Source organism: Rhinolophus ferrumequinum, chromosome 28, assembly GCF_004115265.2.
Source record: "Rhinolophus ferrumequinum isolate MPI-CBG mRhiFer1 chromosome 28, mRhiFer1_v1.p, whole genome shotgun sequence".
Classification (NCBI taxonomy): Eukaryota; Metazoa; Chordata; class Mammalia; order Chiroptera; family Rhinolophidae; genus Rhinolophus; species Rhinolophus ferrumequinum.
In genome coordinates this window covers 57,374-76,135 of record NC_046311.1, presented here as the reverse complement: position 1 = coordinate 76,135, position 18,762 = coordinate 57,374, and the positions used below count along the sequence as shown (strand labels likewise).

Below are 18,762 nucleotides of genomic sequence, written 5' to 3'. Positions count from 1 at the left end.
ACTCTTACTGTTTGGTAGAAAATGATTGAATCTGAGAGCCTAAACACCAAGAGATGTTATTGATATATTTCATCTCAAGACCTCCCCAAGTGACTATTCCTTTAAACTTTTTTATTGTGAACGTCAATAAAAAGAGAAATGCACAAAATATAAATGTTCAGATAAATTATTTCAAAGCAAAGACCTATGCAACCACCACCCAGGACAAAAAATATCATAATGCCAGTGTCTAAAAGTTTCCTGGTGTACTCTCCCTGTCATTACTCCATCCCTCTCCAAGGCAAACACTGCTTGAACCTCCACTAGTGTAATTTTGCCTGACTTCGAAATCCATAATAATGAACTCACAGAGTACATAATATTTTGTGACTTTCTCTTGTACATCTGTTAACTAGGTTCACCCATATTGCAGATTGTACCTGCAATTCATTTATCGTTGACATCCAAGGTCACTACTGAACAGCATTCTATTACATGAACGTTTATTTATCCAATCTACTGTTCACAAATTCTTGATATTACAAATTATGTGCGGTTATTCGTGTAGACATCCTCTGCACATACGTGTGCATTTCTGATGAATATAAATCCGAGAGTGAAATTGCTGAATCACAGGGTAAGTGTAGGTGCTACTGTAAATAACAGTAAATGGTTTTCCAAAGAGGCTGCCATTCCCTCCAGCAGGACATGACAGTTCCCTTTTGTCCACATTGTCTCCAACACTTGTTACTTCCTGTCTTACTGGTAATAGCCACTGTAAGAGATATGAGGTGGGATCTCATTGTAGTTTTGTTTTTTGTTTTTTTAAGACTCAAAAAACTTTACTGGTGACGTTTAAAAAAAGGGCTGTGGGTGGCTGGGCTGGAGGCTACGTGAGCTGCGCCACCGTGTCTTCCTGTTGCATCCAGGTGATCAGCTGCTGCCGCTCGGCAGCTTGGCGCATGCGCATCATGACCAGGCTCCCGTAGTCCCTCTCAGACACCACTGAGTCCTGTGACAGTCCTGGGTGGCTGGGGTCCTCCATGCCCTCCACGTCCCTCCAATCAGGAAATCTTCAGAGGGTTATCGAGCAGGCCCACTGCATTATGGACAGCCAGCTCCGCAGCCTTGACAGTTGCAAACCACTACGGCAGTGCCTGCCTTCTTACTGGAAAGCACCAGGTTGAGCACATCTCCATACTTTTGAAAAAGATGCAGGAGGACATCTCTGGAGTAGCCACCTTTTGACTCGTCCTCCTTCTTGCACTTCCATTTTAGCTTGAGCTTGGGGGTTCCTCCAGGATTTTCTGCCTTTCCTCTCACCCTCTGTTCCAATTCCTTGCGTATCTGCTCCTGGATCAGCCTCTGCTGCTCCTCCAGCTGCTGGGAACCCTCTTCTTCTCACAGGCGTTGGATCTCCTGCCCGAGCGTCCTGCTGCTCCGGCTCTCCTCCTCCTACTCACTGCCCTGGGCCTGGGCCTGGGCCTGCCGCTCCTGGGCCTCCAGGTCAAGCTTCACTTTCTTCCTTTTCTCATCAAGTTTGTGGGTCCTCTCTGCTGCCTGTTTCTTGGCTTTCCTGACCTTGTCATACGCAGCCCTGGCTGCAGCGTCGGTCAGTACCTCCAAGGCCTGAGGAAGCTTGTGGAGGAGTTCAGCTGCTCTGGGATTATCCGGATTTTTGTCAGGGTGGCAGGAGAGGGCCTTCTGCATATCTGCCTTCTTCACCTCTTTGTCCGCTGCCTTCTCCTCAATACCTAGCAACGCGTAGAGGTCCATCTGTAAGAGCTCCTCAGTCACCACCATGGTTCCAACCTTGCCTCTCTCATTGTAGTTTTGATTTGCATTTCCGTTAGTGATGCTGAGCGTTTTTTCATATATTTATTGGCCATCTGTATGTCTTCCTTGGAAAAGTATCTATTCAGGTCCTCTGATCAATTTAACCAAATTGTTTGTTTTTTTCTTGTTAAGTTGTATGAGTTCTACTATAGCCAAGACATAGAAACAACACAAGTGGCTTTCAACAGATGACTGGATAAAGATGTGGTACATATACACAGTGGAATACCACTCAACCATAAAAAGATGAAATATTGCCATGTATGACAACATGGCTGGATCTTGAGAGTATCATGCTAAATGAAATGTCCGATGGAAAAGGACAAGAAACATATGATTTCACTCATATATGGGATATAAAACACAAGCCACAAACAAACAAAAAACCAAACACCTTGATACAGACAACAGAATGGTGGTTACCAGAGGGGAAGTGGGATAAGGAGAGGACAAACAGGGCAAAGGGTGAAATACAAGGTGATGGAAGGAGACTTGACTTCGTGTGGTGACCACATCATAGCGTATATAGATGTTGCATTAGAAAGTTGTACACCTGAAATTTATGTAATTTAATTAAACAATGTTACCCATTAAATTTAAGTTTAGAAAACCATCATTTGTTTTATAAGTGTATTACGTTTTCATAACATGTCTTGAACTGATTTTCTAGTATCAGTGGCACTCAAAGACCTCAAAAACACTTTTCACTTACGAATGTTTAAAAAGATATAGCTAGACTTTGGAAATCAGGCCAAAGAATAATAATTCTTTGCCAAATTACTCGCAAACGAAATACAGTACCAACCTCACTTTAGTCACAAAAGTTAAACTCTTCTGAACAAAGCAGTATTGTTGATTTCCTTTCAAAGGTAATCCTTCGTGCCAAATCACTGGCAGTAAGAGTCTGAATTTCCCTTTTAGGGGTGGCGGAGGAGGAGGACGAAGAGGAAGAAGAAACAACACCCCTCTAAAGGACAAGAATATAAGCAGCTATGCCTCTGATACCAGTTGGCACAGAGAAACTACCTTTGGTGACTTAAACAACCTATTTTAAGGAATGTTTAGCTCAACGTTATCGGAAATGATCAGAGGGGTACCATGCAGCTGTAACCCGAGTCGTGTCTTATGAACAAGGGACACAAACAAGACAAGCAGCTGGAGCGGCCTCACAGTCACCGATGCACATCTTTGTCCCCACAGCTATGAAGGCCATTTTGTCAAGCAGGATGAAACAGAACAAAAGTGGCTCTGAAAGTAATGTTATGGGCATTCAGATCACTACATATAGATGTACAGCTAAAATTACCAATTAGTTTACCAATTGGCTGCAACGGATTTGATTGGTTTGTAATTAATTCTAGTTACTGGCGCCCAGAGCAGGATGGTTGGCGCCATCCCTTTGTCCTCCTGACACACAATACTGGTGCACAGGCCCCAGGGCCCAGGACATCGATACAGCCTCCAGTTCAGCTACAGGAAGGAGCACAGTGGGGAACCCGTGCTGAGGAAGGGGTGGAAACATGCGTCAGAGGCCACAGGACAAGTCGGTGAAAAATGGAACCTTGGAAAAGAAAGAGCTTTACCAAAAGTGGAGGAAGTTTTGAAAGGATTATTATTAAGAACCTCTTTTTTTTAAAGCTACGTAACGGAATAAGCAGTTCAAAGTGGAAACTATCCGAAAGCAAAACGGCAAGTACACCACTTTCAGCACTGTTACTGCCATTCAGTCATCTTTACGCATGAGCATGCAAGCCCCACCACAAAAGTCCACGAGAACACGCTGAAGGGATGGCTGGCCACCACCTCCTTGATCGCCCACCCTCCTGGCCACTTCCTAAGGGAGAAGGGAGAACGTAGTAGTGACGGGGAGAGTACAGTTTTGTGGAGATGTCAGTGCATAGCAAGGCACGCAGCGAAGTGGCTGATAGCGTAACAGGCACATCTTCCAAATCCAGAAATGAAAAACTGAGCCTGTTCTGATTACAGAGGTGGGGTCTGGTCAGCAATCCTGGCTGAAACAGGAAATACATTTTGCACTGTCGTGTTACACTCATCAAGTGAATTACATAATGTAGGTATTATTAACTGCATTTTACACATGAAACAAAGAACTCAACTGTGGTTACTTAACGAAGGCTAAAACACAAAAATCAAAGAGGGATAAGTCTTGTCAGTTCACCTGCAAATCTTGGGATGAATCCACCTGTAAAATGAGGGGGAAATCCGGGTTATGTATCTCACAAAGCTACTAATCAAATGAGGTGACAGAAGTGCTTGTAGAAGAGAATAGAAAAAAGAAAAACAAAAAAAAAAAGAAATCTAGGTGTTATACACCCAGCACATACTTCGACCAAATGCTACACTGTATCTTTTAACATCACCTCCTGTAAGACCTGGATGGGGAGAGTAGTAGAGTATTAAAAGCACTCTTAAGCTACCAGATTTAATTTCTCAACATGAGCCTGCGAGCATTTGGCACAGTACAAAGAACAGAGAACACACGTCTACTCCTCTCACTCGGTTAGAAACTTCTCATTCTTACAACCCACAACTTGAACAAACTTCTATTACTGTTAAACTTTCACAAAGCCTTGTGTAGATGAGTGACAAACAGGCAGAAAAAAAAGCCAGTGTCTTTCAGCCAAGTGTCGCTTCCTCGAATATAGTATCAGAGAAAGAGGGCATGAGTTTCTTCTGCCATCACAGAGACATGATCACAGTTTTTCAAACTCATTTCTAGTAAGTACACATTTTACAAACAAATCTGATTTCTTCAATCAACCTTCTGTTATTTCTCATCATAAAATCTAAGAATCTGCTGATCTGACTGTTCTCTAGGGCTAACCTAGAGATTATCTAGGGCCACATGCTAATTTTATACAAGAAACTATAACCAGAAATTAAGTACAATAGTGTTTTCTACTGTAACATGCTGATTCACTGAACTCCAAGGATATGATTTTGCTTAAAAATATTGTTATTTTTAAAACATAAGAAGTTTCACATGTTCATAGTAATAATTGTGACAATCAAACCATAAATTTGCATGATTTCAATTACTGTTCGTCCTGAAACCTGCTTCTGATTGATCATATTTTTAAGCTAATATAAAACTTATTTTGGCTGTTTCCAGTTTTAGAGGAAACACAGCTACTGTTTCAGCATGTAACTTATCTTTGACCCTACATATATTGCAAAGGTTAAATAAGGAATTTCACGGTTTTCAACCCTGTTCACTATAGAAACAGAAGAAGCTATACCTTTCTAATAGTTCTATAAAGATGTATCACTCTGGCTTTTCCCCAAATAAGTTTATTAAGTGTAAAACACCATATATAGTTTGTATGTACTAAAAGGCCAGACTTTTTAGTGATTTTTTTTAGAGACAGGTTATGCTGCGTATCTGTTTACTACTCTATTACGAACATAAGGTTATTGCAAAATAAAAACACACCTTATGATGACATTCCATTCCCAAGATTGTTTATGGTTAGCCATCAATTTTTCCTTGACCAGAGTGAATTAGGAAAGTGATAAATATCTCAACGAAAAGGGAGCAAAGTGCAACTAAAAACATTAAACATGAAACCAAAGAATGTGAAAATATCACTAGTGCCACCTACAGTAGCAATAGAGAATGCGCCTAGAGATTTTTAAAATAATCGTGTTTCTCTCTCTCTCTCTGTCTCTCTGTCTCTCTCTCTCTCTCTCCATCCCTTTGATTTCTTGCCCAGGAAAACAATCAAGACAGCTTTCTACGAAATCTTGCACAGAACAGAAAAGTACATAATTTAGGTAATACCAAAAAACAAGAAAAACATGAAGAAATCAAAACCAAGAAAAACATGAAGCACTCATAGAAGCACATCGAAGAACAGTGGTTGCAAGGGGTGGTGTGAAGCAGGGAGATGTTGGTCAAGGAGTACAATCTTTCAGCTGTAAGATGAATAAGTTCCAGGGACCTAACATACAGCATGGCGACCACAGTATTCTATACTGAGGTCAATGATCAAGTCAGGTGTAGCAAAAATTGGGGAATCTGGCTCCAGATGGATTAGAAGCCTCGAAGCAAACCTTACCTTACATTCCACCACACTCTGATCTGATTCACAAGTTACATAGATTTCATCTACTGCCCGGCGAAGATTGTCAAAAAGAAATGCCCAGTATCTAGCTCTTAAATCAATTTTCCGAGGGTGCCTTGTTTTAGTGGGACTTTTATCAAACTGTTTATCTCCAGTTGTAGATGATGTTATTTTACAGTCTACTGCAGTGTTCTGGTGAAGCAAAACAAAACATGAAAAAAAAACTTTTTTAAATCCTCCAGGGATTGGACCCTTATACAAAGCACATTTTTCAACACAAATACTTTGAAACATGACATTCTCCTTTTCAACTTACATCATGTCACACGGAATTCATCTAAACAAAGCCTGGCATTGTAAACAGAAGCAGCAAGTTTATAAGGTTAATTTTAATTTCAGACATGTCATACTGAAGATTACAGTGATTTCAACTCTAAATGGACCCACTAAAGTGGCTCCAGATTTAATGGAATACATGTATGGCTTATTTACATACATTAATAATAAGTAGGAACATCAACATTTTGAAATTGCTTGTATATGTTCTTTTCATTTAGAATACAACATGTATTGTAGTATATTCAGTTGCTTAATGTTATGTTCAATCATTTTTGCACCTAAAGTAAAAATTAAATATAAATACAAAACAAGTGATCATAAAAGAACATTGATGGATTAATAAAATCAAGCACCAGCTACAGAGCAGACTCATCAAATAAAGTAACTGTGGTGTTTATGTGACCCATTGTTTCCTCAATTTCAAAGGCCAACATTGATAATAGAACATAATATTCTATAGTTTTACAGACTATCACAAAATCCTTCTACCAAACACATAAGCATGTAGGGCACGTAAAGACCTAAATTCAGAACACAAACCTGAAGCTTGTCCCTAGAAGTACAAGTTACTTATTCTCTGTGGCTACTCAAACTGATAAATAAGTTAAGTACCAACCTTCTACTACAGTTAAGAGTAATAAACAATCCTAGGTTTCTTTGGGTTTGTTTCGTATGGGGGTGTATCATTACTGTCTGCTTCTTTGTTTCTTTTTTTTTCACAGAAGAGCCCCAGGGTAGAGAATATCTGAAATAGAGGCTAACAGCCTCCTGTTTTGTGCTAAGTTCTGGCCTTCAGTATAACAGTGATTCCCATACTTCATGAGTCTTTCATAGCCAATCTTCAGCTTACATAGAATCATCACCACCAAAAAGCAAGCAAAGCAACACGTGCACACTCACGTTTGTTCTCTCTCTCTCTCCTCTCAAGGGATTGAAATTGAAATGAATCATCCTTCTTCCAGTCCCACATCCAGACTAGGGATGCCAAATTTAGCAAATAAAAATTTGCAAATATTTTATCTACAGCGCAAACCCAGGCCTAAACTCGCAACATCCAAGTAGTAACATTGAAAGTCATCATCACAAACCCACAAAACCTTTTCTTCAGCTGCTCCTGAAGTCCTTTCCAGGCCTAGTAATAAATGGTTTAAGAATTATGGTCAACATCCCCCTTCTTGGATTCAACTAAAGTTAGAATCCAGTTCAACTAGCATCTCTCCCAAAGCACCACTTAATTCTGTCATTAATTTCCTGACAACTATGACAACAGTAACTAACAATTTATACAGGATTATAGATTAGAAGTCAACTTCACATAATCTTCTAACTCCCTGCACACAATTTTGAAATATGTAATATTAGCTCCACTTTACAGCTTTGAAAACTGAGGTCCAGAGGTTAACTGATCTGTCCAAGATCACACAGCCACAGAAGACCCTCTCTCGATTTCAGCTCTACCACTAAGCTGCTGCCCAGGCCCTGTGCCGATAGCCCTTTACCAGATTTCAGACCACCTTATTTCTCTTCCTATATACCACCCAAAGTTAAAATGAACTGGGGAAGTTTCCCAAATTATACCTCCCTCACAAATTTTTTGTACAGTGACCAGCAAAGGGTTAGTAGCTTCCTGTAAATTCAGACTCTAATCTTAAGAAACATTCAAAAATACTTTCATTCATTCACCCATTTATGTGTCTGCCCTGTCATGCACCCACATGTATATAATTCAAATACTTTACCATCTGTTCTCACAATGTAGAATAGATAATACTGCTTTCAAGTTAGGACATTTCTATTCTTTATGATTGCGCTATGTGAGGCTGTTACCGAAAAAGATTCCAGAAAGGCAGAAGCTACAATGAGGTAGGTCCATCGAAAATGCTGTACTGTGCAAGGTGACAGTAATTGTGACAAAAATAGTAACCCTTTACGTTTGCGTGCTTATTTACAGTTTATGAAGGACTTCTGAAACGTATCATTTCATCATCACAACAAACTGTAAATACAGGACAAATGCTATCACTCCTATTTTGTACTTTACAAAACTGAGGCTCACATTGAGTTTCTTGACAAAGTCAAAAGGCTGAGCGACAGAACTCGGACCAGAAGCCAGTCTTCCAACTTCTGCTGCAATATTCACAAACCAGTCACATAGCATCTAGCACACAGCAAGCACATAATAAGTTAGATCTGATTACAGTGAGAAAGGTAAAGAGGAGAAATATGCTCTTAGGAAAAAAATGTGAATACACTAATGACAAGATCACCAAAATTGTGAAGAAAGGCAGAAGAAGTGCTACAGATTGTTGAGGCTAATCAATCTGTACAGAGTTTCAAGGTCCAGGGTTCTTACCTACCACTGCCAGAAGTAACAGCAGTTATCATAATAACTGAAGCAGCATCTGACAGTCATGGCATAGTGGCTATTTGCCAGGCACTGGGCTAAATACTTTCCATACAGTTATATTTAATTCAGTCTTTAAAAAAAATTTATATCATAGATGCTGTTATTTCCATTTAAGAGAGGAAAAAACTGAGATTTACTTCAGTTAAATTAAATGATGAACCCAATGTTTCACACTAAATAAGTGACAAAGCCAAAATTCAAAATCAGGTAACTACACCATTTTACGGTTTACTGTGCCTAACTCCTGCCAAAACACCTAATAGAAGATGAAGCAATCTAAACTTTTGGCAAAGGTTAGACACAACTGGATTCCATGAAATGGTACTGTGTTACTAAATGACTTTTGAGGGGAAAAGACAAAAGGACAGGAGAGGGAAAGAGGAATGAAGACACTGAGATTTCTTAACTCATCTCTCTCAAATGGGCTCATTGACTCCCCTAAGAATGTGATGACACCTATGGACCTATTTCCAGAAAAAAGCATAGGTATATAAAACTGAAGATGCATTTGTTTCATGTGCATTGACAGCATAATAACCCCAAGTGCATAGTGTACACTAGGGTTCACTCTTGGTGGTGTACTTCCTATGGGTTTGGACACACGTCTAATGGCAGGTAGCCATCAGCACAGTGTCGTACAGAGGATTTTCACTGCCCTAAAAGTCCTCGGTGCTTCTCCTTCCTCCTCCCCAATCCCTGGCAACCACTGATCATTTTCCCGTCTCCACAGTTTTGCCTTTTCCAGAACATTGTGCAGCTGGAATCAGTGTGTGGCCTTCAGATTGGCTTCTTTCACTTAGTCACATGCATTTAAGTTTCCTCCAGGTCTTCTCATGACGTGAGAGCTCACTCCTTTTTAGCACCGAATAATATTCCATGGTCTGGACGGACCACCGTTTACTTATCCATCACCTACCGAAGGGCCTCTGGTTGCTTCCAAGTTCTTGGAATTATGACTAAAGCTGCTGCAAACACCCGTTTTCCACTCCTCTGGGTAAATACCAAAGAGCGTGATGGCTGGAACGTATGGGCGGGGTGTGTGGGCTTTGTGAGGATCTGCCTGGCTGTCTTCCTAAGTGGCTGCACCGCGATGCGTTCCCATCAGCAGGGAGTGAGAGTTCCCGCGGTCCCACATCCTCGCCAGCGCCTGGTGCTGTCAGTCTCCTGATTTGGGCCATTCTAACAGGTGTGGAGTGGTACCTCGTCGTTGTTTAATTTGTATTTCTGTGATGAAGTATATGTGAGCATCTTTTCATATGCTTATCTGCTATCTGTATATCCTCTTTTTTTTTTTTTTTTTTTTAATAAAAACAATTCCTCAGCATTTATTGTCATCTGGTAATAACATAAGAGTAATTGGAGCAATATGAATAAACGTTTAAGAACTATGCTCCTAACAAAGGAGACCTAAAAAACACAAACTGTATTGCCGTCTCAACAATTTCTCACTTCATTAGTCATTTCTAGTTGGAGACACTTTGAAGCAGAGTAATATTATCTCCTTTTAGCATGATCCGACCCAGCTGTTTTCTTGACTTTGTTTTAGAATGAATCTCTTCTGCATCATCTAATACGAGGTTCATATACTCATCAAAACCAATGATACAGCCCTCTATCCGCATATTCACTTGCTCATATAGCCACACCTGAATCCGAGATCTATTTTGCAAGTATCTGAAGATGAGGTTCTTCTGCACTTTTTGGCCCTGGCCACGGTACGCCATGGTGGAAGCTGACAAAGACCCTGTATATCCTCTTTGATGAGGTGTGTCTGTTAGGGTCCTTTACCTGCTTTTTAATCTGGTTGTTTCTTATTGTTGAGGTTTAACAGTTCTTCATATATTTTGGGTAACAGTCCTTTATCAGATGTGTCTTCTGCAAATATTTTCTTCAAGTTGCAGCTTGTCATCTCATTCCCTTGACATTGTCTGTTACAGAACTGAAGTTTTGCATTTTAATGAAATCCAGCCTACGAATGACTTATTACATGGATAGTACCTTTGGTGTCGTATCTAAAAAGTTATCACCAGCAGTGACATCAGCATCATGATAAGTGATGAGACACTCCCTTTGTCTCTCCCCTTCAATCTGTAACTAGCGGAACCTTTCTAACTCAACAAAGACTCCTCTGGTCAACACACTAAGACACCTGAGAGATCCCCACGTGTGTACATCTGAAGGTGACTGGAGGCAAAAGTGTCAGAATGGCAGGAACAGTGCCTGTGGCCCCGGACCCCAGCTGCAGAGGCAAAGCCCGTAGCCCTGAGGAGCTCACTAGCAGCAGCAGAGACGGGATGCACCACTCTGGCCCCGCAAATGAAAAGAGCAGAAGCAGTGGCATCGGCACCTGGGACGGGCTGCCACCCCAGCTGCCGCGCACCTACCATCAGAGCTGGGAAGCAGCAGCGCAGGCGCACATACAACTCCAGGACCAGCAGGCACCGGGAACAAGGCGGCAGCGGCACCCACACCACCAAACCAGCCCATGGCAGCGGCACCTGCGAGCCTGAAAACCCCAGAAGCAGTGGAGGCACCTGCTGCCCTGGCCGCTCCACCTAGTCACCCCATCCCTCCACCATAGCAACAGTGCCCAAGACCCAGAAAACTTCCGATTTAGAAGGGGCACCCGCCATCCCAGTGGCAACACCGCAACCACAGAGACACCATCACCAGCAACCCCCAGAGGCACAAGCATCAACAAAGAGGGTACCTGTGACACCTCTGGCACAGAGGGTGGAAGGTAGAAAGTGCTGGCTATCAAATACAACCAGTCAGCTCAGGTAAGAGAAACCAAAAATCTGTCCTATAGTGCCACCTACTGGAAAATGAAAGAAAGGCCTCTAATTACCAACCTGTTGAATCATTCTAATTAAGGTGTAAACGAAGCTTTACCTAAATAAGAAAGGTGTTCACTACTTAAAATGCACTTGCTGAGAAAAAAACCCACCAAGAACCATGAATAATCATGGTAAAATGGTATCACATAAAGAAAATGACAGTTCCCCAAAAATCAAACTCAGAGTCACAGAAGATTGTGATCAAATGACAAGAGAATTCAAAATCACCGTCGTAAGAAACTCAGTGAGATATTAAAAATATTCAGAAAGGCAGTTTAATGAACTCAGGAATAAAACTGATGAACAGGTGGAGTACTTTACCAAAAGACGGAAACTATGAAAAAGAACTAAACAGAAATTTTGGAGCCTAATAATTCAATAAATGAGACGAACGATGCATTAGAAAGCACGAGAAATAGAGCAGACCACATGGAGAAGTTAGAAATCTAGCAATGATTCATGTGGAAGAAGAGCGAGAACTAGGATTATAAAAAACAAAAGAACTCAACGAGAACTATCTGCTTTCATTAGAAAGACCAACCTAAGGATAACGGGTATCCCAAAGAAAGAGAGCAGGGAACAGAGAGCCTATTTAAAGAATTAATAGATGAGAACTTCTCAAACTTGGGGAAGGAGCTGGACATACAAGAAACTAATAGAACAAGTACCTATCTCAATGCAAAAAGACCTTCTCCAAGACACATTATACTGAAACTGTCAAAAGTCAATCATAAAGAATTCTAAAGGCAGCCCATGGAAAAAGACACAGTAATCTAAAGAGGAACACTCATTCATCAGGCTATCATCAGATTTCTCACCACAAACTCTATAGGCCAGAAGAGAGTGGAATGACATAGTCAAAGTACTGAAATGTGAAAACTGGCAAGAATAATTTACCAGCAAAGTTATCCTTCAGATATAAAGGAAAAATGAAGGCTTTCCCAGAAAAACAAAAGCTGAGGGATTTCACCACAAAACTAGACTTACGAGAAAAATGTTGAAAGGAGCTCTTCTGCCAGAGAGGAAAAGGCCAAAGTGCAGAAAAGTTTGACAAGGTGATGAATAGACAGACAGAGTCAGAAAACCGTAACACTATTACAGAATAAAGTGTTATAGTTAATTATAGCATAAAGGTTAAAGGGAAAAGCTGTGACAAAGAGCTATAACTATTTCAATTTGGTAATGAACACACAACATAAAAAGGGATAATTTGTGACAACAAAAACATAAAAGTGGTGGCGGAAAAGGATGAAACTCCTATAGACAAATGAAGAGAAGATACTATCGGAAGAAAAAGGACTACTTTATAAGACATTTTATATGAACCTCATGGTCACCACAAAGCAGACATCTAGAACAGAGACTCAAAACAAAAAAGAGAACATAACGAAAATCATCGCAGAAAACCACCAAACTGAAATATGAATCAGAAACACAAGAAAAAAGCAATGGAGACACAGCGACCAGAAAACAAAGGACAAAATGGCTGTAGTAAGTCCTCATATATCAATAATCACCCTAAATGTAAATGGGCTGAACTCACCACTCAAAAGGCACAGTCCTGGATGGGTTAAAATACAAGACTTGACTATATGCTGACTTCAAGCGACTCATCTCAGCTCCAAAGACAAACACGGGCTCTAAGTGAAGGTGTGGAAGATGATACACCAAGCAAATGGTATCCAGAGAAAGACGGGTGTAGTCATACTTATCTCAGACAAAGTGGACTTCAAGCCAACACAGGTAAAAAGAGACAAAGACTGACATTACAAAAGAGACAATCCGCAAAGATGACATAACATTAATATACCAGGGGTGCCAAAAGAATGTCTACAAGTGGATACTTTGGTCAACGTTGCTCAAGCAGTAGTTCCCCGTCATCAGAAGTGTCTGGACACTGATGGTAACCACTTTGAGCACCTCTTGTAATTGTAGAAGTCAAACGTGACTTGTATCCATCTTTTGTTATCAGTGTATATTGAGTATTACAATTTTAATACAGTTTTTCTTTCTTAAAATGTGTATACTTTTTTTGGCACCCTCTGTATATACACCCAGCTTAGAAGTACCAAATATGTAAAATAATTATTAACAGACGTAAAGGGAGAAATTGATATTACTACAGTAATAGGAGGGAGATTTTGGCGCCCCACTTACACCAACAGATAGATCACCCAGACTGAAAGGCAAGAAGGAAACATCGGCCTAAACAACTCACGTGACTAGACAGACTTAATAGCTATTTATAAAACTTTCCATCCCAAAACGACAGAATACACATTCTTCTTGAGTGCACATGGACAGATCATATGTTGGGACACAAAGCAAGTCTCCATAAATTTAAGATTGCAATTATGCTATCAAGAATCTTTTCTGACCAGGGCAATATGAAACTAGAAATCAACTACAAGAAGAATGATGGAAAAATCACAAATATGTGGAAATTAAACATGCTACTGAACAACAAATTGGATCAACAAAGAGATCAAGAAATACAGAGACAAATGAAAATGAAAATATGACAACCGAAATCTATGGGATGCAGCAAAAGTGGAACTATGAGGGGAGTTTACAACAATACAGGCCTTCTTCAAGAAGAAAGAAAAATTTCAAATAAAAAAAAACACCTAACTTTATACCTAGAGAAACTAAGAGAAATAATAAGTAGAGCCCAAAGTCAGTACAAAGAAGGAAATAATAAAAATCAGAGCAAATAAAAGAAATAGAGACTAAAAAGAAAACAGAAAAGAGACTAAAAAGACAATAGCAAAAGTGGTTCTTTAAAAAGATAAATAAAATTCACAAACCTTTAGCTAGACTCATTAATAGAAAAAGAAAGAAGACTCAAATAAACACAATCAGAAAGGAAAGAGAAGTTACAACAGGACCACAGAAATACAAAGGATAATGAGAAAATATTATGAAAGGCTGTATGCTAGCAAATTGGAAAACATAGAAGAAACATAAAGTTCTTAGAATCATACAACCTTCCTACTCTGAACCATGAAGAAACAGAAAATCTGAATAGACCAATCACTAGTAAGTAAATTGAAACAGTAATCAAAAAATCTCCCAAAAAACAAAAGCCTAGTCCCAGACGGCTGCACTGGGGAATTCTACCAAATATTCAAAGATTTAAGGGCAGCTGGTTGGCTCAGTGGTTGGAGTGTGGCGCTTATGGCACCAAGGTCAACGGTTCGATTACCACAGGGGCCAGTGGGCTGCGCCCTCCACAACTAGATTGAAAATGACAACTTAACTTGGAGCTGAGCTGCACCGCCCACAACTGGATTGAAAGCAGCGACCTGACATGGAGCTGATGGATCCTGGAGGAACCCAATATTCCCCAATAAAATTTTTCTTTTTAAATTGTAAAAAAAAAAAAAAATAGATTTAATACCTCCGTTTCCTTATTTGTGAATGAAGGTAATAATAATGGCTACATCAAAGGTTTTTTATGAGAAGAAAATGAATTAATATTTGTAAAGTATTTAGTACAAGCTAGGCACATACTACTATATAAATGTTTGTTACATAACGTGCCATTAAGTTTATACATGAAAAATATAAAATATTCAAATCCTTAAAAAATATTCTATAATTGAAAATAAAAGTCAGTAATTAAAAAGTTGTACCTGTTTAATAGTTTTATGCATGCTTTGAATTGTCCTCTTTGATTTTCCACCAGTTTGACATTTAGGTTTTCCTTTAACGCAAGAATAAATAGAAAATATATAGATCAACATATAGATAATATGAAATCAAACTACACAAATCATTCAGGCATACTAACACATTATCTTCTTCCAGAGACCACAGAATTTATACATGAGCAATATGAACTACAGATGTAACAAAAAACCAATTTCCGAGGTCCTAGAGACTGCTGTCATACAACAGCTTTCTCAGAACAGGAATAAATCAACTTCTTAAAGAAGTCAGAAATTCTGACAATTTAAAAACAAGGTTAAGTTAGCGATACTTCTCAACTTCTATATACAGGTCTGGAAAATACTTACTTGAATTCAAATTTTATTTTAACAATGAAATTAAGAATACATTTTTTAACATATAAAACTCAGTATTTTCTGTTTTGATTAAATCGTCTGATTTATGAAAGGGGGGGTTTTCAGTTCTTTGTATTTTTGCAGTCAGATATACCTTTCTCATTTTTTTTTTTTATAAGAAAGACAGTAACTACTGTTTCATAATCAGTCTATTCTTGAGAACCATTCAAAATCAGAGTAAAATCTACAATGTACAAGAAAATTCTTTTCCTTTTGGCAAAATAATTTTGGGCAAGGACTCCAAAGCAGTAGGAATGAACCTACCCACAATTTATCTGCACAGAAGTGGGCCTCCCCTATTGTTGTACTAGGCATGAAGGCAGAGAACTCTACATACACAGCCCTTTATTCATCCTTTCATTTTAGGGAGCAATGTACCAAAAGGCTTTTTAGAATATCCAGTATAATCACCAGCTTAGAACAAATCCCAGACGAAACAGAAATAAAAGAACAGGTGAAAACTTTTAAAAATTGAATTATTATCCTCAAAAATGTCTGAGTATATATTGTAGCCCAAAAACAAAAACAAGTTGCTGTATTATTTTTAAAAAAGCAAAACAGGGCTTCAGTTGGTTAGCTCAGTTGGTTCAAGTACACTGCTGTTAACAACAAGGTTGCCAGTTCAATCTCCACACGGGCCAGTGAGCTGCGCCCTCCACAACTACACTGGAACAACTACTTGACTTGGAGCTGATAGGTCCTGGAGAAACACACTTAAAATAAATAAAAGTTTTTTAAAAAGCAAAATAAAGATTTTTTTTTATAGTGGCAAAGTTGGAAAAATATAAAATAATCATCAAAAATTATGAAGTTAATGTTCTTCTGTCATCATTATTATATTCAAAAGTTCTAATTCTCTGTGCTTATAGTTCTATTACTGTGCAAGAAGCATAAATGAAGCTTTAAAATTATACTGGCCAGTTTTTTTATGTACTTGCATGTAAAATCAGATTATATACAGATATGTGATTCATTATTGTATTTTCTTTTCTGTTTTTTTAATAGAAACAACTTTAATAAAAAATACCTTCAGATTATTTGATGTTCCGAGTAACCCATGGAAGATGGAAAACAAAATTTTGCAAGACATTTATAATATGTAGCAACCATAGACATTTTTAGGTGTTATGCTGTTACTTTGGTAGTAAATAATGTTGATATATATTTTCTATCAAAGAGATAAATAGTAAGCTCCTTATGAAAAAATTTAGCAAATAAGGAGTTATATTTTTAAAAATAATTTTAATTTTCCACTGTATTTGATAGTTTTTATGATACAAAATAACTGCTCTCTAAAAAATATCCAGGAAGACTGACAAAGCAAAGCTACTGAAGGAGAAGTGGTCAAAACAGATATTTTTAAATAATAAAATGCCTCCATAGTGGAAACAATGAAAACACATGAAAAGACTAGTGAAACAGAATGTAATTACGTATGGAAATTCAAAGGTGCCATGTCAAATAACTGGGGCAAAGAGCGAGTGTATCGTAAGCAATGCTCGGGCAATTTGTTACCCACATGGAAAAAAATGAAATTAAATCCATACCTCACACTATATGTAAGAATAAAGTACAAGTGGACCGGTACAAATGTAAAAAGATAAACAAGAAACATAATATTAAAAGTTTTTTAAATGTAAACGTAAGAATAAGACATGGGTGAACTCTTGTACAGCTTGAAACATCCTGCTGTGGGCACAGGGATGCTCTCAAAGAATAAGAACATGTCAAAAGGAAACAAGAGCCAGCTTAACAGGCCTCCCACGAGACAAGTCTAGGGCAAGCTATGCATCAATATAGAGTGATGGGTTATAACTCATTAAATAAGAAGCTATGAGTCCATACAGATTCCAGTAAAAACATACTGTGCATGTGTACATATAAACAGGAAAAGGGAAACCTCTTCCTTACATTAGAATGCCAACTAATAAATGTAGAAGGAACAAGGGGGTTAGGAAACCACCAGTGTGCAACCAACAGCATACAGAATAACTTATTCAGTTAAGAATTACCAATGGAAACTAAAAGTAGCGAATGGACTGTTTCAAGAGAAACAGGATATTTACCTAGTCTCAAACTCAATTTTACCACAAATTACTTACTACAAACGAAAAATTACTTTCTCCCCAGTGTAGAAACTGGGGAGATAACACCTTAACCAAATGATCCAAGTTTACATCACTAGTAATAATACAAACCTACATCATGTGCCTCCTATGATGCACTGAAAAGGATACAACATAATTTCTACAGAATCCCTCCAAAAAGACATAACTGAATCTAAGAATGAAAACACATCATACAAACCCAGTGTGAGGAACAGTTTAAAGCCCTTGGAAAATTTTAGAGTAAGGTATCATCTAGCACACCCCAAACCTTCCTTTTCTGTTTCCCTGTCCCATGTTCCTTACCTCAGGACCTAGCGAGTGTTTCCACTGATCTTAGCCACGAAAGTGCAAGGATTAAGGATAAAAGGTAGTTTTTCTATTGTAGTTCAAAGAATAATAATGAGACCTGAAGAAATATTATTTCTCTTTTATTTTCTAAATCATTACATTACATTGTACCTAATTACGGTAAATATAATGAATTTTTACAACACTTTTTTATTTTTATACAAATTCAATAAAATAATCTAATCTCCCATATAAAAAAAAAAAGAAAAAGAAAGAAAGAAAACCACTAATCTGCCTGTCCTAGTAATACAACAAACCCAAATTCCTTCCTAGGTGAAACAGTAAAATGAATTAACACTTTCATGAAACCATTTGTGTGTTAGATAAAAAGGCCATAAAAAAATTACTTATGTATACAATTTACCCAAGAGTCTTAACTGTAAACAGTTTTCAGTCTGTCTGTGGTTTATGACTAAATATAACCTTCTAAATACAACCTTTACAACAAAATGAAACTTATTTTGAATACATACCATCATCATCTTTGCTTTCTAGTGGAACACTCCAGGCTATTAGATTTCTTGCTGTACGACCCTCCTCTGCAACTATTCTCCTTACTTTGTCATGACTATTGGAGCGCTGGAATGAAGCCTATGTACATGAAAGTGAGTATTTATTAGATAATTAGATTAGTCCAAATATAAAATATATTTGGCAGACAGATTCATTATTTCTGATATTTCTCAGAAAGAAAACACTTAAGACAAATTTGAGATAGGAAAGATGGTTAAACAGAGAAAAGAAAGTAAGTCACAG

General features: G+C 38.4%; 2 protein-coding genes and 1 pseudogene across 2 annotated transcripts in view; all 3 read right to left on the bottom strand.

The window, feature by feature from the left end:
- The window catches only part of SCAPER (S-phase cyclin A associated protein in the ER), a 218,092-nt gene that overhangs the window by 186,332 nt on the left and 12,998 nt on the right, over positions 1-18,762 (bottom strand). Inside the window, exons 3-5 of the mRNA XM_033099943.1 lie at positions 18,480-18,597; positions 15,119-15,189; positions 5,895-6,092 (exon numbers count right to left, since the gene is read on the bottom strand). Coding sequence (XP_032955834.1) covers positions 5,895-6,092; positions 15,119-15,189; positions 18,480-18,597 — 387 coding nt within the window. The remainder of the gene's footprint in view (positions 1-5,894; positions 6,093-15,118; positions 15,190-18,479; positions 18,598-18,762) is intronic.
- LOC117018747 (dnaJ homolog subfamily C member 17-like) lies at positions 779-1,838 on the bottom strand (annotated as a pseudogene).
- On the bottom strand, positions 9,949-10,370 carry LOC117018748 (small nuclear ribonucleoprotein E-like). Its single transcript, XM_033099942.1, has one exon. The coding sequence runs from the start codon at positions 10,368-10,370 to the stop codon at positions 10,110-10,112; it is 261 nt and encodes an 86-aa protein (XP_032955833.1). The 3' UTR covers positions 9,949-10,109.